Raw genomic sequence first — 19,916 nt, forward strand, 5'->3', positions numbered from 1 at the left:
AATTTTTATTTTATTCACTTCTTATTTCAGCAGCAAACACCCTGTGTGCCTTTAGAGGAATATTAATGATGCAGAAGACCCAACCCTGAACCCTGTGAAAGCTATTACTGTTCGCTCAGAGTAACTGGGCTGATGCCAGCTCAGTTTATTATATCGCCTTTGTTTGTTTCCCTGAAAACATGATGCTACAGTGAACCAGGGCCTGTTAATGCATTTCCATGCCATGCTGCATTTGTTTTTATTGCCACGACTCGGTAGCTAATATAGCTGATACCTTCTTCGAGGCTGAGACATCTTAATGAGCTCAGCACAACCATGCACGGAGGCCACACCAAAGATCACTGCCTCGTGAGCAGTTTGCTGGGGAGGGCATGGATCACTTTCCAAATGCTACTGCTGGCTGCAGACTAACTAATGCAGCTTTAACAAGCTAAAAACATCCTGCTAAAATGAATCTGTCATTACAAATAAGTAACAATAAAGTGGGCACATGGGGCAGTGGGTGTACCGAGGCCATCGCACGGCGATGGGAATTAGCTTTGGTACTTGGCATGGAGGGATTTGCATACACTCTTTTATTCTGGCAATTTCAGTCACTAAAAGAGATCTTACTGTCAGCCTGATGCATATATTTGGTATAAGGCAAAATCCCTTCAGCATCCCAGGTTCATTAAATCGTACCACTAATAAGGCTATGCCTGAGAAGGAGTCCTGCCCACCCCTGTGCACTGGAACACCAGCACCTCGGGCAAACCCTCTGATCTCAGCCTTTAAAAGATCAGACAGTGCCATGCTAGAGTGTGGCCAGGTGAGCCCTGCTCTGCTGACCAGCAGGGCTGCAGATGGACCACTTGTCTTTGATCAAGACAGCAAGATGCCCCTGAAAGATGGGGCTCAGTCTCAGCCCAGCCCAGCAGCACAAGATCTGCTGTCAGGCTTACACTGAACCCCTGCATTCTGCAGTTATAGGAGTGGAGCTCCTTACAAAGGTAAAAGTAGGATTGTTACAGAAACATGTACACACACATTAATGACAAGGTTCTTCTGCACTGTTCTGAGAATAGAAAGAAGTCTTTAAATTCAAACATTTAGAAGTACATCCAATGAAGTGCTGCTCTGCAAAGCCACAAAAACATAAACAGAGCTAAAAAACCAAAAGAGAGCTCTCAACAGACACCCATATCAAATCCACATTAATCCAACACCTCCTTCTTCTCTAAATAACTTTTCACATTGATTTTCCAAACATTAGGAGTTTTTTTAGCAAAAAACTCCTTTCAGTGAGGGTCATACATGAAAGGAGTCCAAATCTGCTGATGTTCAAAACCAGCTTGGACAGGGCTTGGAGCAACCTGGTCTAGTGGTAGGTGTCCCTGCCCATGACAGGAGGTTGGAATGACACGACTTTTAAGGTCCTTTCCAACACAAGCCATTATATGCCTCTATGAAACAGAGATTTTTTTTAATTTTTTTAATGAAAGTTTGAGGTAATTATGGGTGCTGCATCACTGCCTTTTCCTCACAGTTGATTCCTAAGGTGCAATTTATATCTCTCAGCTTTCTTCTCCACAATGAAAGAGGAACATTTCCCTTGACTGTGCATGAAGTTTGTCAGCTATTTACTGTCATACCAAAATCAAACTGAAAAAAGTAGTATCTCCCTACAGAATCTCACAGTATTTTTTTTATACACTCAAAATTATAAGCCTGCTGGCAGCTAAAATGTGGCCACAAATGCAGCTGAGTCACAGAAAAACAGAATAAACACACCATGATTTACGGCTTTATGATTTACCCCAGAAGAAGCCACTGAGCTGTCTGGATGACTGCAATTTTCTCTTCCTTTCTTGACTTGGATTGCTCCCAATTAGAGCAAACTATTTTAAGCCTTTTGAAAACTAATTCTTTTTAAAAAACCAAAACTGTAGGATGCATACAGGACAAGATTAAGCTGTTTCACTGTAAGAAATGGAGCTGAAAAGTGCTCAGCATCACTCAGTGATAGGGGTAGTGACTCAGGAGTGCCAGGCTCTGTGAGCTGCCCCTGCCTGGCAGCAGCACTTCATAATCCAGGCTCAGGTGTGAAGGTTGCTCCATCTGCATTGACCTCTGTAGGCTGTGAGAAGACTTGAAAACTGATCAGATCCTGTTGCTCCTCCAGCAACAGGAGCATTCCCCCCCACCAGGCCAGGGCTCTTCCTCAGCCATTTGTCCTTCACAGCCTCCAGAGGGTTTTCCAAGGGGCAGCAGCAGCAGATCCCTGCAGCAGCAGCAGCATCAGCTGTGCTCCCCTCCCTGTGGCTGCATTATGGATGCTGGCAGTGTAACCACAGCATGCTCTCATCCTTCTGGGTGCTGCTTCTGACAGCGGTGTGCCAAAAAACAGAGAGGCCAGGCCTTAAACGTCAAGGAATATTATATGCATCATTTCAACCTATCACCGGCTCAAAATAAGAAAAAAAGAAACACCAAGCACCAAACCCCTTTTTCTTTAAGCTTGGCTTAGTCAAGGGTGACCTTCTTCTAGCTTATTAAGGAACATTTATCTATTTCACATTTCCAGTTCTTGTAAGGAAATACAGAATGTTAAATAAAATGTTTAAACCCATATACATGTTTGAACCAAGTGCACTTCACAGAAACAGTAAATCAACCAAGTCCTTCTTCCAGCACCCTTTTCTGTGGCAGACTAAAAAACAGTGCTGTGAAATGGCTCCTTTAATATTCTTGCTCATCTGCACCATCACTGTGAGCAGTGCTGGTAAACAAGCAAAGGAACACTTGGAAGGCAGTCCTGTGTCCAAGCCCAGCACCAGGACTGTGCTCTCTCCTTCACAAGCAGAATGGACATTAAAAATGGCCCCAGGTTCCACACAGCTCTGCATCCTACCTTGCACACATATGAATTCATTCTCCTTCTGAGCCACCTCCCGTTTTTCCTGCTTTGGTGATTGACCCCAACAACCCAAGCTGAAAACTGGAGGAGAAATTCCCTTTCATCCAAAATAACAAAAAAGTATCAGTGGGATTTCTCCAATTTGAGGCTCAATATTCAGCAGTATGGAAAGTGTACTGCATAATGCTTCCTGTCAACAACACCAGATGTGTTTCTAGTAGAAATAATTGGCTGGATATTTATTTACTGACATTTCAGATGACCAAACACTGTTATCTCTTGATCTTAATCATCATTTGTACAATTTGCCATCTGAGCAAAGATCAAGGGCCCTACCTGACCCCTCTTCAGAGCTGTCAGCAGTGTTTATTGACAGACTGGAATCCTGATGTGGAATATGAAACTTAAGCTGAATTAATATGGCCCAACCGCAACTAAACATAGCAAAAGATTCTGGTTTGGGTCAGTATAAAACACGTGCAGAAAGGGAATAAGCACATAGCTAAATCTGTGCCAAATTATCAATTCAGAACAACCCAAACCCTCAGTGCATCAATTAATCCTGCAGTATACATTCCTAAACTCCCGCTCCAGTCTCTATAAACTGCTTCCAGTGAATGCAGGATTTTTCTCTGTCACAAAGCCTTGGGCCAGTTCTGGACAGGTAATTCACAACAGCCTGTTCCTCTGGCCTGGGCACAGCAAGCACGGCTGAAAGGCCAGAGAAAATAACTTCAAGGACCAACATTTAATGCACATGGACAGAGAAGGAACCGTTCATCACCTCAATTGTTTCAAAGCCCATCCTGTTCCTGAGGCTGGAGACAATGGCTTGCTCATATAGAGCAAATTTAAAGATCAGGGTTCTTGACATGGTAGATTAGGCTCTCCTTCCACGCCTTTTGCTTGCTGTGTAATTTGATCATTAACAATCTTTGTGCCACTTCCAGATAAGAATGTCCTTAATGTCTTTTAAAGGCAGCATTTTTTTCTCTTGAAATAAAAACGTTTTCAGGTTATTTTTTTTAACCACAAAAATTTTCTTGCTGCCAGTATTATTAATATATTAATTATTTAACTGAAATAAACACATCTGTTAATGTGTTTAATTAAGCATACAAAGCTCTTTATTTGATGTTATTTGTATTTAAGATTTCCTGTTTTCCCTGCAGTATTGATTATCCAAGGCATGATTCTTCTAATCTTAGACATACTCTGGGACTGAAGTACTATTTTATATCAGCATTTCTCAGCTGCTTTTATCATGAATAAATATATTACAAACCACTTTAATGAGCTGTTTAGTATTCATATATTAGACTTTTCCTCATTTTATATGGAAATACTACTATAAAAATTCTAAGAATACTAGTTTTATGTGCACGATAATGATGAGATTCAAAGCAAATAAGGAGGAGAAAATCTGTGGTGGCAGTGAACGTGAAATGGATTAGTGCATCGTCAATGTGCTTTACATTGGTATAAAATTATTAGGCATGTAATTAAGTAGGATCAATGGCACTGTTTGTTTTGGGGGTAACATTTTAGCTGCTTTAGGTGTGTCATCTTTAAGAATTTAATTTCACACTTTAATGATCTTCTTGTAATTTCCCCCTCCTGCCATGAAGTCACCCAGTCAGGGTATGCATGACATCCCCAACAGATGAAGGAGTGACTCGGGTGGAAGGCCATGCCAAAGTCACCGTGAGGGAATTTGAGAACAAGGCAAATTAAATGATTTTGTAAATACAAAGGTAGTTCATTTCAACTGACCTTATTCATCAGGCACATTCAAATCCCTTGGATTGTTAGCAGGAAAGAAGTTTTATAGTTACTTGCAGCAACTGCAGCTTTGACCTGGCTGACCTCGGAGACATCTCCAGTGCAGCCAAAAAGAAATGAGATTTGGTGTTAGAGGAGCCTAATGAGTAAAACCACAGCCTTCAGTACACTTCCATCTGCAAGCAGAAATTTAAAAAAAAATCTAAAAACCCAGCTTTGGGTAAAGAGGAAAGAGAGAGAAAAGATTATTCTCTGCCTTGAACAGAGAACTTACTACTGAATAAAAACCCAGCTGTAAAAATCGGACTGCTACTAAACTGAATTGTCTCATTTAGAACTGGGAATTACAAATCAATGGAACAAAGCTTTTGTTATTATGGAAAACCCAGTGTCTGAGCAGGTCCCTTATTAATTTTATATGCTGGACAAAGCACATGCTGACACTGTGGTCCCAGCTCACTGCACGTCCTCCTGCACGGGACTTCCCTGGGGCTGAAAGCAGAGCCATGAATGCCAGCAACACTTGGGACTGAAAAGGGTTAGGAGGGTGCAGACAAATTCACTGAAAGGCAAAACGACAATAGGTGCTATTTTTTTCTATGAAAATATAGTCAGAGCAGACAGATTGTGGTAGAGAATAATGTATTTTTCACTTTGTTATTGAACCAAACAGGTGTTATACTATATAACTGCTCTCTCAGTAGTAGAGCAGACATCCATATTTATACTATTCATTATTTGTCCCTGGTTTTTTGTACCTGAGCTCACTGGCTTTAGGATATGCAGCATGAAGAGAAATACCTTAGACAAATACCTTTTTCTCTTGCAAAAATAAGAGAAATACCTTAGACAACTTTAGTCTAAATAGTTTTTAAAAATTGCCTCAAAGATCAGTAGCCTGGTATAGAAGTAGAGCAGAGAAAATAAGAATGAGTTAGAAAATGCCATCCCAATGTTCTCCACAGCCTGAGCACAAAGGCAGCAAGAGGCACTCCTTGTAACCCCAGCCTATTTATGAATGCTTAACAAGTGAAGGAAGGAGAAGAAACACTTCAGAGGTAATTTTATTATACTATGAAAAAATAAGTTTCTGCCCCCAGCCCTCCCAATTTTGTTAGAACACTTAAATAATGAAAAATAAGTTTGCCACATCTTTATTCTGAAGCAACTCATGTTATTGCAAATCCACCATTAACAGCCATACCTGTGCCCTTAATGAGGTTATAAATGGCAGATGGTAAAAATTAATTTAGTATTCTCTGTGAGGAAGTTTAAACACAAACTTGGGTCCAGTCCTATAAATGGCTGCTCTCATGAGTAAAACTAACTTGAAATTACCTCATATTGGGCATATCCCGAGTTTTACATACAATTTAAGACCCGTTTCTGAGGGCACAGCTCACAGTCCTCCAAAGTGGTTGCACATACACGCTGATGCCTCTTTGAATAATGTCATGTGAAGGGGGTTTAGCAATGCAGGCCTGAAAATGTTTCATTTGGCACAGTTAAGTTTCCCCCAGAAGTACTTGGGCATGAGTAAGAGCTGCTAAAACACGGACTCTCTGGATTAGATCTGTACATCTCTAAGTTAACACAAGGGATTAAATCCTTACCAAACCTCAATTTGTTTGAAATGATTTTTTGTATTTTCCTTTTCTGCTTTATTAAGTTCCACTCCTTTGTCATAGTTACACACTATTCTTTGTGAGCAAAGGTTTTGGTCTTCCACTGTTTCTTCATCCACAGCAAAGCGCCCTCTTTGCTGCCTAAAAGCACCATGCATGTCATCACTAAAAACACATATAAACTCTTACTTTACATCACTGCCCTGCTTTCAAAAGGAGCAGAGTTTTACCTTTCTTTCAGAAATTCATCTGCTGCCTAATGACAGTTGTGTTCATTGGTAATTTTGAAGGAGAAGAAAAATGATTATTGCTCCGGCAATTTTAGGTGACAAAGAATTCCATGCAGCCCGTAGTTAAATACGTGACATTTCTCCCAGTGTAGGGATCTACAGGCCAGATGCATCATTATAATTACAAACATTTGTAATGAGCCTCTGTGCAATTGGGGCCCACGGTGAAGTAGCATCACCTCAGATAAAAATCTTTCAACAAGCCATTTCATACCCAAGATTGCTGTAATTTATAAATCCCTGCATTATCAAAAATTACCTTTTGATGTCAGCAGAGCCAAGAAGGGGTTTGATGATGCTCTAGACTTATGTTCTTTCCTAAATATGTTTCTACATTTTATTAATGTCTAATCAACAGACAATGCTGTGATACAGTAATTTGTCCACCTCCCTTATACCAGAGCTATTCCTGGCCGAAAAACTCTAAATGGCAGCCTGAAAATCAACACCCTCACAACCAGCTTTGGGATTTGGCTGAATTATCCTGCAAAAGGTGCATTCCTCATTTCCCAAAATGTTCTCTTTTCCTGATGCTGACTACTGAACAGCAGCACCATGGCAAGAGAGCAAGGCACAAAGGACTGTTAATGGGAAGATAAAAACTGAGACAGAAAATGAAGGAGCCAGAGCGTGGATATCAGCGAAACAGACGAGACCTATGAGAGGGCAAAAGGAACCTGTTGAGGATGATGAGAGAGGAAAAATAAAGGAATGTGGAAAATGAAAAAGTTTTAATAGCAGTTTTAGTAGTCTGTCAGCAGAACTAAGAAAAAAGCCAGGAAAGTGTGAAAGTAATGAATAAAGTAACAGCGAGGATTAGGGAGAAACAAAATACTGTGTGAAAATGCAGTGCTAGAGTGAAAGGGCTCAGCTGATGTACAGAAGGCCCTGAGAGATTTGCAAGGACATAAATATGAAAGGAAAAAGGAGGAAAGAAAAAAAAATTTAAAAACTGTTGTTAAACAGAACACAAATTAAATGGACTGTAAATAACTGTGCATAGAAATGGGGACTGAAATATCATAGGGCTGCTAAAAGAAGCCCAAATACACCCCCCATGCTGTAACCTCACTGCTCCCTCCTTTGCCTAATGACCAGTTCCTGGTCCATTTGGGGGCATTGTCTTTCCATCTCTTCTCTTCCCATGCAATTCTTTTTTTGCTTTGTTTTGGTGGGTTTTTTTGGTTTTGTTTTTTTTTGGGGGGGGGGGGGGGGAGGGGGAGGGGCAGTTTGTAATTTATAGCTTAGCTATAAAAACAAAATTGCTTTGGGTTAAAAACATTAAAAGCAAAGTCTTCCTCAAAGTATGAATTACTTTTATAGGTTTTTCAAAAGATTGATCTTTTCATTTTCTCGTCTTATGAGTATATATCCCATTAGATCTGCTTCTGTGTAGGAATTGCAATTTTAGCAAGCAATTAATCCATAAATGAGCTATTTCGGAGTTTTAGGTATTGGGCATCACCCTTCAAAGGCTCTGTGCTGGCCTTGGATTACACCTCCATGTTGCCACAGACCTCAAAGAAGCTCATTTTGCTGGCAATCATGTAACTGAAATTCCCGTGAATCACTTTGGAAAATCATGCTCAGGATAATCAGGCACAGGCAGAAAAAGGAGGTAGCATTTCTAATAACCGTGTCACTGCGAGACACAATGACCTTTACATCCTTCAGCACTGAACTTCTTGTTGCTTACTTTATTCCAAAGGAAAATATGCAGCCAAAGAGCCACTGAAATTACACTTATTTGATCCTGGACCTCTTGCCAGGGCTGCCAAGTTTCTGTGCAATAACAGGACCGTGATTCCTCCCCCTGTAATTCTCATCTTTGACACAGACCAGAAACTTTGTGGCTTTGACACTATCAACCCCCCAAATTCATAATTTAAGATTTTGAATATTTTGCACCACATGCAAAGGCAAAATGAAATCTAATTTTATGCATTATGTTGCATTTTATGGACTCAGATGACAAAAACTCTTACACTGTACTGAGTACAAGGGAAAATATTGTATAAGGATATTCTCTTATGAGCTGAAAGCATTTAAAAAACAAAGGAATTCTTCCTTTTTAAACTTCTTGTGCACACAAATCTCAATTTCCTGCTACACATTTGCAAGGCACAAATCATTCCTAGCACACCAGAAATGAGCTCGCTGTACCAAAACCATTTGCCTACAGTAAAAGCTAATGTAACTGTTTATATTGGCAAGGTATAAATAACTGTTTAAATATCTGCATATGTAACATGCTAACTTCAGAATGATTAAAAAAAAAAAATCAAAGTCTTCAATTACTTTTTATGGTAATTTATTTGGCTGGAACAGGTTTGGGTGTTTGGACTATGTAAAGAACAAAGTAAAAGAACATTCAGACTGGAAACCAGAGTGAAATGAACACACAGAATAGAAAATAAAGTAGGAAATAAAAAGGAACAAAGCACAAAATGTAACTGAGTATTTTTAGTCTTTAAAATGCTTTAAAAAAAATTAGCACAAGCAAGTAATTCTATTCCCTGCCAAATTCCAATGTTTACCTGACTGATTCAGGGCACTTTCAAAATAATTATTTAAGAAAAAATACTTTTAATTCAGAAAGCTGAAATTGCAGCCCCTACTTAATGAAGCTGCTGGGGGCCAAGCCCCTGCTGCCAGCACTTTACAGCTCAGGCAGCAGTGCCTGATGCACCAGGAATGAGACTTTCTACATTCCTGATTGAAGCTGGACAAACCTTGCTCTTCCAAGATCCTTACATTCAGCCTGGTGCAAATTTTAGTTCCTGTAGTGTTACCTGGCATTTTCTAATCCCAGCAAGTATTTAAAGTCACTTCCCCTGACAAAAAGTGAACAAACTAGTTTACACAGAGAAGGCAGACGCTTGTATCCCAGTGATGGGACAATGTGCTTAGCCTCAGAAGTAGTGTTACAGTCCATTGGGAAATTATAAAAAGGAATTGCCTCTGAATGTTCTCTGGAGCCTCAGCAGCACTGCCTGTACGCTGGCTGTAGCAGAAAGGAAATGCAGACACATCAAAGTTATCCCCTGGCCCAAGGCAAGTGCTCCCCAGCAGCCAAAGATGGGGAGCTCAGAGGGAAGAGGAGCAGAATCAGTGGAGCGAAAGGCAGGAGCATCCTCCAAGGATGATCCCCCTCAGGATGACAACCGGGCATCAAGAGCAGCCCCAAACACCACAGTGGAACAGGCTGAGCTGCTCCACACTGACAGCAATGCAGGATGTGTCTCAGTGGGGTGCTTCTCTGGAACCTTCCCAAAGGGCTTAGAGGGTACGAGCACCATGGACACCCATCCTTTCCAGACTGTTTGCTCTACCACCCCGTTAACTACTGGAAACATCAGCAATCCCATCACACCAGCAAAATCCCCTCTCCTGGAGGGGCTGAGCTCTCTCTGCTTTCCCAAATGATGGAGTAAGGAGAAAACAGAGGTCAAAAGCTAAAGCCCAGGTCACAGTCACCGAGATGTTTTCCACAGGGAAAGGGGGCAAACAACAGCAAACTACCTGGATGGGATGAAGCACAGCAGCCCCAAGAGGCTACATGCCAATAAAAAGGATGGCAAAGGCTCCAGACAGAATAAATATGTTTTATAACCATGTTTTATACCAGTGTTCACCAACCACAGCAGCTTTGGTAAGGCAAACTGCAAGAAGAGCCTCAGTGAGAAGCGTGTTTTGTTTCAGGTCTGTACAAATAGTATCAGGAAAGTTAATACTCCTTCAAAACATTCACCTTGTTCTGTCAGGAACACTTCTTCTCACCAGCTAACACAAAAGCTGGCAATTCTGTATTGCTGCATCAAGCGTTTAACTTAATTTTAGGTAAACTAGCAGCAGTTTCATAACATTTGTTGACATTTGTCATTTTGTTGTGGTTCATTTCCTACAAGAACTTTAGAAGTTTTACACTACTTATAAGAACAATCCTGATACAGAGAGAAAAAGGGAGTACACATCATCTCAAAGCAGATTAAATTAATACCTGGCCAGTAACAAGTTCAAATATCTTGCTGAAAAATAGGTGTAAGCAGCTATTTTATGTAGCAGATTCCTTGTTCAACAGTAACTACAAACACCAAAATCATAAAGTGAAAACACAAGTTCACATTTTCCCCTCATGTCCAGCATTTTCTTCATCTGCCTTTAGCAGCTTCATGGCAGTGCACCTTCAATGTATGCACATTATTTATTGATATAGGATTTTTCCAAAGCTACTAAAGAGTGGTTTGGGATCGCAGCTTCTATTGAATTTCGATGAATCTACTCATAAAAGAATTAGGAGCTTTAGGAAATTTTATCTTTATTGTTTCATACCACAAGAGCAACATTGCATCCAATTATCTTACCCTTTGCTGGTAAAAGAACTACAACAGAGGTACCCAATTAACAATTTTAAAGCTTCTGAAACTAGTCTCCCATAATTAGCATCCAGAGAATGAAAGACACACTTTTAGCAAACAAAGTGATACTGAAGCTTTTAAACAAGGCACTTCTGGTTGCTGCATTTCTTTTGCTCCTCCAACTTCAGTTTAATCATGATTATAGAAGGTGACATTCCCTCAAAATCCCAGAGGAAGATAATTATCAGAACTAATTTCAACATGTTACAATGAGGCTACATCTACTCAAACTTCCAGAGACAGGCACCATTCAAATTTGATGATTTATTAATGGCAACTAAAGTTGTTTCAACTCAGGACCAGTCAGCCACAAATAAATTGTGTGGGCAGAAGGTATGCAAACAGTATTTGGATAACATTTAGGAAAGCTCAAATACCAGAGCAACAACGTCAGGATCACAAACAAAGGGCAGCTGAGGACAATAGGAGAGACAAGAGTTGCAGTCTGGATGTGCAGAGTGAAATGTTCTCAGGATTTTGTTGCTGCTAAAATAAATGAGTGTCAGGCACTTTCGGACTTGACAGTACCTTTTAGAGGTCCGCCAGTAGATCTCATATTGCAGGGTTTTGTTCCCTCTCATAGGTTATTCATGACATTCAAGCAGTACTTGGGGTCTGATAGATGGTTCTAATGGGCAACTGTGCTGCTGCAAAGCTCTGCTGCCTGCAATCTGCCACAGACAGATATGAAAGGAGCTTGGGGAGCTTCGTGCCAGACCTCAAGTCTCTCTTTGCAGGGCACTATCAGGCAGTGTTACAGCACCTTCCTCCACTCCATGGCTGAGAGACAACGGATCAGCCTGTGCTGGAACTGCTGCACCCGGAGTTACAATATCCAAACATAATCAGGGTGCACAATTTCAAAAAGAAGCTATAGAAAATAAGCAATTTCTCTCCCTGCTCCTTTGTTTCACCTCGCCCTGGCACAACACATTCTGACAGAGAGGTGTTGGTGAGCTGAGATTTGAAAACAACATGCAAGCCAGACGAGTTCTGAAGCTGCAAACGCACAAAAAAAAGCCTTAAGTACTAAATGGAAGGAGTAATTTGCCAATGCACGTTTTAGATCTCAGCTCTGTTAGGAGGAGGCTGAGGAGAAAAGCAAGAAATAGCACATCACATCAAATACTTGTCTGGTTTCAGAAACCGTGGTATTCCTTGGGCATGGATTACTTAGGATGAATATGTTATTCAGAGGTACAATTGTGGAATACAAAACACACAAGTACCCCAAAATAACAATGTTATAAACCGGATCTTTAAAATACAATCAATTAGTGAAGTTCTCTACTTATGCCACTATAGCAGTTGCTGAGTTAGGAAAATACTTGCAGCTTAAGACCAATACTAGTGGCAATAATGGTAAAAGAAGCAAAAAAATCCAATCAAAAACACCAAAAAGAAAACAACCAAAAAAACCTCAAAAAACCTCAAAAAAACACCACTAAAACCACCCCCAGGAAAATGAGTATTACATTGATGTTTCTAAGTAATAATTGCCTGCAGCAGGGAGCAGTGAAGTCAGATGATACAACTGGTTGTCACTATTTCTGTTTTTAAATTCTATGTTTTTTAACAGTGGATTTGAGTTCTGTAATTATCCCACCAAAACCACCTGTCAGGTGAGTCTGCAGGCAGCCATTTTATTTTTCCTTTTTTACAGACAGGCCCTCTGAATGTTTGCATCAACCTCCAGACTCACAGATATCTGTAAAAGCCAAACTGTCTGGCCAGATTCTGGTCTGCCTGATAAAGTTCTATTGATTTCAAGTGAGCTTGCTGATTTAGCCTGCTGAAGAACCCAGCATCATCTGATTAGGTTGAGTAAATTGATTTTTGAATCCTGACTATTTGCAAAAGCCTTATGAACAACCAAGAGACCACCCAAGAAAGGGTAAAAATTACTTGGTCAAGAGTTTTATTAATACATATTATTTTTTAAAAAAATCAATTTTCTCACAACAACTCTGGAACAGAACAGCAACAGAATTTGTTCACTAAATTACTCATTATGAGATACTGAGCCAGGTTCCTTATTACTGTAAAAACCAGCATCTTTAGAGAGCAGAAAGAACTACAGCTGCTAAGAAATGGGAGATAACGCAAGTGTAGGCGCTGTAGGAATTCACTTCTGGTTTTATAAAGCTGTTTGTGAGCCCATTTAGAAGAAGATGGGAAGCACAAGGGGAACAGACTGGTGCTCGAAGCTCTCTGCTGACTGAAAACAACACAGGCAGAGCCAGGACAGCTCTATCACACCCCCTGAAAGATCAAGGAAGCTGTGCCTGCACAGAGCCCTGCCCCAGCCTTTGCCAACACAGACACTGAATTCAACAGTAACTATGAACGCCACCCTTTCCTCCTTTCTGTCCCATCCTAGATCTCCTTACAAACACTAATAAAGGAAAAGGATTGTAGGATTTCAGGTGGGTTCCTGAGGCAATTACTTGATACAGGCATATCATGTGTGTTTGGACAGGAGAATAACTTTCAGGTTCTATTGCAAAACTTGGTTAAAATGCCAACAGGAAAGAGCTCACAAAGATATTAAGTTCCTGGATATTTTCTGCAAATATATGCTTGAGTGATGAGACTAATAAGACTTCTCATATTGTCACCATGGGAAAAGCTGCAGCTTGAGAATTTCTCTCCTTTTCTCCACTTTGAAATCCCCACAGGAGAGAAGTTAAGAACTTCCACTTGCAGGAAAAGCTTTGATCAATGCTTGCACATTATTAGAACCCAGAAAACCCTATTACTAGGCAGAAATCCACAGAAAATCAATCAAAATCCATTTGTTTACGGCTATAGGAACAACTAGCAATATTTGTCAGGCTACACCAAATAATTCATCATATGTAAGTCAAAAAAGAGCTGACAAATAGGGGCTGCATTCATCTATAAACAAACACATGACTCAGTGCACAGAAACTGAATGTGCTGTGTCCCTGGCATTAGCACCAGGGATCAAATATATTATAAGAATATTTTTAATGTAATTTATAAGTTCCTACAGACACCACGGTGCAAAGTGCCAGCAGAAAAATTCAGGACCATCATACCCATCTTTATTGAGAAACAACTTACCTGACAAAGACAGAGTAGGAACACATATTTCAAAAATTTGACAGTAAGTTATGCTGAAAAAAATACAGAACCATCCAGTCCGAAACAAAATCGTGAGCAATTATGTAACAAAGTTTCACCCAATGCCCCAGCACTGTCACTTGGCTCTCACTCAGTCCTGGGCTGAGTTGAACTGAGAGGGTGAGAGAGGGCAGCAGTCCTAAGGTGATTATTATCTCAGCCCACACAGTCAGCTGTTGCCCAGGCACCTCATTAACCAGCAGCTCGTCAGCAAAGGGCCACGGAAGCTGGAAAAGAATAAGGATTCAAACACCTTTCTTCTGTAAAACCAGAAAAGCCACAGTGCGCTGAGCTCCTGCCTCTGGCTTAGGACAGCCTAAGTAAAGCACCTGACAGAAACTGCTCACATTTGCAAAGAGAAAGGTGTTTCTGAGAGGACCACGCTGGTTGATGTCAGGATGTCTCTTTCCCACCCCTTCCCCCCCTTTCCTTCAAGCCATCAATAAACCCCAAACACCATGTTTTTCACATGGCATGACTTTAAATGGCACTGCTGAACACTGCTTACAAAGCAGCACAATAACCATGTAAAGTTCTCAAGAGGAAAATACCTGGGCATCCAGCAAGCTGTTGGACTTGGAACCACGTGGTGAATATCCCGAGGCCAGTTTAAAACTGTCTGTGTGACCATTTCTGCGCTCCTACCTTGATATTCATTAGTTAGAAAAACTTCTACCTGCGCATGTTAAACACTGCTTGAAAACACCTCAGAGAAGGCAGTAATCCATCAGCAATGCAGTAACAAAACCCCAGCTGTACCCAATGCTTCCCACTGCAGGATGTTGTTGCTGAGAGCCCCAAAGTGTGTCAAAGGTGGTTAATCAGAGCACCCTCAACCACAGCCCCAGAGGCAAATTTCTGATCTATTCCAGAGAACAAGCACCGGAGCAGGAAGGCTGCAATCAGCACCGCAGTGTTTGCCCAGACAGAAATGGCTCCCAGACATCTTGAGCTTCTGTCCCTCACTTTAAAGATTAGACTCCTAAATACTGTCTGATATTTTCTTTTCTTTGAGCAGTAAACCCCATTTCCAGCCTTCCTGATTGTAAGTATTGCTTTGATACAAAATACATGGTTCTTCTCTTACATTAAGTGATTATCCTGGGATAAAATCAGGAAATTCCCTCATTTTCCTCAGAACACAGGAAACAAGGGAACATTCAGATTTAATAACACCTCATCAGTAGTCTACAAGGCTGATAAGAAAAGTGTCTGTAAGGTTGCTGCTCTGGTGTTCAGAAGCTCTTAGCCACATTAGAGAAACCCAAAAAAACCAACAAGGTTTTCACTATAATTAAATATGTTTTATTAAAGCTTTTCATCATCTTCCTTTCTTTGCTTCTTTCCCCCTCACAGCTCTCACATGTTCTTTCGTTCCTCCCTTTGATGTTTGTATGCTTTTCATATTTGTATTGAAAATCTTTTGCACTCTTCTCTTCCACCCCACCTTGCCCTAAATGTATTTAGAGGAGCACATTTTCCTGTGCCTGACTTTGCCCTCTCAGCTCATCGACAGCTCGGTGAGAGCAGAGGGCACATGTGCTCCAGTGACAGTGCTCATTACAGAGTGGCACAAGAACAAACCACCTTCCATCTCTTCCCTTTCTTCTGTCTCTCACCTACACAGAGCATATAACCGGCTCTCCTCGACAGGAAGATTCATACAGGATTTATAAACAAAATGGAATCTGCCCTTTCAGTTGGGTAGTTAGTGTGACTGCAAATGTTACAGTTAAAAGGGAGATAAAATAAAAGAGTGGCTCCTCCTTTACTCACATGTGTCTAAGGACTCATCAGAATCATCAGGACAATCGGGCTCCCCATCACACAGCCAGTGCCAGGACACACAAGTGACGTGATCGTGGCACAGGAACTCCCCTACGTCACACAAGGGAGGCTCGTCTGGAAATGAGAATGGGTTAGAATGAAATGGTTAAAGGTGAAGGGAAACAAAATGGCACAATGAAAATGAGAAGTGAAAATGAAATGATCCAGAAAGAAAAAATGAAAGCAAATGATAGGAACAATATGAAGCAATAATTTAATGGTATCTGATACCCTCACTTAGGGAACTCTAACATCCAGCTGAGGGTTCAGTGGGAGCTGCCCATCACCCTTCCAACCAGACAGGAACAACATCACCATGAACTGCTTTTATGGAATAAAATTTTAAGAAAATCTGGATTTTTTTTTTTTTTGTAAATATTTCACCATAAAGTAAATTTGCTCACTAGATAGAAACTAACAAGCTTTTAATGTCATGTTACCAGCAGGGAGGTCCCCTACTCACCTCTCCTGCCACAGAAAATATTTTTAAGTTGTTTCAAGTAATCACATTTTCAAGGATGTATTTTTGTAAGCAAAGTTCTACTTAAATAAACATACCTATTTTCAGCTACTTCCTTAGATGCGTTTTAATGACCAAATCCCACCTCAGTTTTATATTAAAATTATTTTAGAGTTCGCATGACAAATATGCAAACAAAGATTTTAAATCAATACTGGGGCACCTTGAAAACAATGGCTTTTAAAAGAAGGCAAGTCTGGATGTTTGGCACCCCCACACTCTCTGCTGCGTTCAACCACCACAGGCCGATGTCCTTGAGATCTAGAGTTAATTAACTCAAGACTATTCCATCATTATTCAATGTAAAACTATTCTAATATTAATTAAAGCTCACAAAACCTCTGTGCAATATATTATATTCATTTTATCAATATATAAATTACACTAGTGTCTTCCACAAGGTTACATTGCAGATTGCTGGGAAAAGGTTTCCTCATTATTCTTACACTGGCACAAGAGAGAAGTAACTTCACTGGAGTCAATACTGTCACAAAGACATAAAACCAGGAATAAAGAAGGAGACAATTAACACCCAATCCACTTGGAGGTCTCTCCATTGGTTTAGTTCACTCTGAAAGCCATGGGATGTATTATTACTAAAGGAAACAACAACAAGAACACTTTACTAAAGTTATCATTAAATCATTTCCTCTGTGCAGGCCTCATTTCCGAGGTCAGGTTCCCAACTACTGATGACAATCAGTTTCAAGCAAGCCAAATTTGCAACTACTGTGTAGATGTATTTCATATTTCTTAAACTAAGTATATCACAGCTTCTATAAGCCTGCAAGAACGAAAGGATTTTTGCTATACCTTAACTCCTTCCCCTCAACAGCAAAAATGAGCGACTGTATAATTAAGAGTGTAAGTTTACATGGAGTGGTTTTGCTTAAAGCTTTCAGGGAGATGATTAAAGGCCCTGCTTTGATAGCACATCTTGAAAAACCATCCTGGAAGTCGGAAAGAGGGAGAGAGTTTGGCAAGTTTTAGCATTTCAAAGCCGTACAGTAGTACGAGAAACACACAGAAGAACTCTGCAGTATTTGGGGTTAGAGTACTCTTGAAATCCATGATAAATTCCTGCTTGTACTACAGGATGAACTGTAATTTTTTTGTGTATTGAACATCTGCTTATAACAGACCTGAGAATGTTAAAACTGGCACTGCCAAACATGTCCACTTATTTATTCAACTCTGGAATGATTATTCCTCAGAGCAAAAAATAGTTGAAAAGTCTTCCATTAATTAAGATTAACAAAATCTTTTTTTTAATTTATTTATTTTTAGAGGTTTCTGAACTGACAGCTACGTGAAAAAATATTACTGAATAAATATAGAAATGCCAAGTTGTGAAAACACTTCTACAGTCAAGGTCACACACGTGTCTGGTTCTACATGAACCTCCCCAAATAGCTGCATGTACAATACCTATAGAATAGAAATCTGGTCTGACACCAAACCTGGCAGGGTGATTATCCCTTCCCTAGTGCAACAGCTTCTTTCAAATCTGCTGATGGTCACACGTCTACACAAAAAAATCTTGCACTTGTTCCCCTTTTGGGCAAAGATTATGAAAATAGCCTAAGTAACTGGATATAAAGAAGTTCTAAAAAGCAATTTCATACATAGCTCAGAGTTGAGCATGTGTACCTGAAAAAAGGCTCGTTTACTACCTTTTTTTTTTTAATAGAAATAATTTAGCTATTTCCCTACTATTAAATTCTTGGTTTGAGTTTTATGCAACAATACAGAAATTATGGAGATCTAAGCTTTGTATATTCTCTATCTCAAGAAAAACCTAGAAGAGTGAAAAAAAACACTAACTTATAAAATACTTTGAAAAATAGATTTTGTCTAGAATAAAGCAGTTTAATATTACCTCAGGGTTTTATTGGCTTTGAAAGTGCTTCCTCAAATGTTTTTATTTTGCATAACTATAGAATTATTTTTATTTTCAGCTGTTATCTTTACGGAATGAATTGGACCAGTTAATCACAAACATGCACTAATTAGGGAGCTTTAAAAAAATGAAACAAAAACCACAACAACCCTCTTGTTAAAAAATAGTCATCTCTGATGGCCCAGGAGTGAGAACAACAGTTCTTTGCAGTGACATCTTTTTCCTTCTGTACTACGTGAGCTGCGCAGGAAAGCTCCCAGCAGATGGGAAAATTCACATTTTTAACATCCTGGTTCTTTGAGATACAGAGCAGATGGTGAGAAATCATCCCTCTATGGGTAAATGAAAGCTTTGCCTCCCTAAGGATACTACTCCTATACTCCTATCCTGTGCTGCAAACACCTGGCAGTGCCTCTTAGTAGGAAAGTTAAAAAAAAAGAAAAAGAAAAGCTGATGCCTTTGTTTTAAAGTCAACGTTCCTACAGCCAAAAACATGTTTGTTTTTTTTTTAAAGATAAGTGTATTTTAAAGAGGACAAAGCGCAAAACCTCCATTAGGAAAGCAACTACAATTATAATGTAGGAAATTACACTGAACTTGGAAGACCAAAATTCCGTTATGACGATAAAAGGGGGAAAAAAAGGGCAAACAAACCAAGCAACACACAAGGCAGTGACTGATGTCTGCCTGTACCAGGAATGCTCCTGGATTAAAAAGGCATTTGCCTCTATAAACTTGCATTCCGCTCCTAAAGAAGGAGGGATAAAATCACTGCCTGTGATCACAGGGACTGTTAGGGGTCAAAGGGATCTGCATCCTTCCTATTTGAGAGAATGCAATGAAGAAAAGCAAGTCAACAGGGCTCTTGGAAAGAACTATATGGGAGATAACATTTAAATAATTGAGTGCTCTCTGTCACCAGACTGGAAACATTCGCTGTGAATCTAATTAAGAACTGCCTTGGTCAAGGAACCAGGTGCCCAGAGAAGCTGCTGAATCCCAGAACTGTGCTTCCCACTTGCAGCAGTCCCCTGCTCGGGCTCTCTGTGGATCTGCCAGGCTCCTGCTGTGGTCTTGGTAATCCCCCAGCCGCTTGGATGGGAGTTGCTTGGTGCTCTTTCTTCCGAGCACTTCCATCTCCATCTGCCAAGAGCACCTGAGACAGCCCAAAAAAACACAAACCTCCCATATGGCAACACTCTTCAAAGTGAGCAAAACTCAGCCTGATGAAGTCTTGATCTGTTAGAGCAGGGAGTCTGCTCATTAGGCTTTCACTAAATATTCAGAGAAACCACATGTGCACACTAACCCAAAAAGCACATTCCAACAGGAGCTTTTGAAGGATATGATACAGCATGGGATTGAATGTTGAAGGATAAAAGATCATCACAACATACTTTTTAAAAGCTTTTATAGCAATAGCTTAAGATCAGTGTGAAGTAAGAATGTCTCATGAATTGATTTCATTTAATTTTACACTTAAAAAAAAATATTTTCACCGTGTTTCAGGT

General features: G+C 40.1%; 1 protein-coding gene across 2 annotated transcripts in view; it reads right to left on the minus strand.

Annotated features, from left to right (window-relative positions):
- LRP1B (LDL receptor related protein 1B) overlaps positions 1 to 19,916 on the minus strand; it is a 638,461-nt gene that overhangs the window by 461,129 nt on the left and 157,416 nt on the right. Inside the window, exon 2 of one of the 2 annotated variants that reach the window (XM_032114471.1) lies at positions 15,935 to 16,060. The exons of the other annotated variant lie outside the window; for it this stretch is intronic. Coding sequence (XP_031970362.1) covers positions 15,935 to 16,060 — 126 coding nt within the window. The remainder of the gene's footprint in view (positions 1 to 15,934; positions 16,061 to 19,916) is intronic. 2 annotated transcript variants of the gene reach the window in all.

The sequence above is a fragment of the Corvus moneduloides genome, chromosome 7 (assembly GCF_009650955.1).
Source record: "Corvus moneduloides isolate bCorMon1 chromosome 7, bCorMon1.pri, whole genome shotgun sequence".
NCBI classification, from domain to species: domain Eukaryota; kingdom Metazoa; phylum Chordata; class Aves; order Passeriformes; family Corvidae; genus Corvus; species Corvus moneduloides.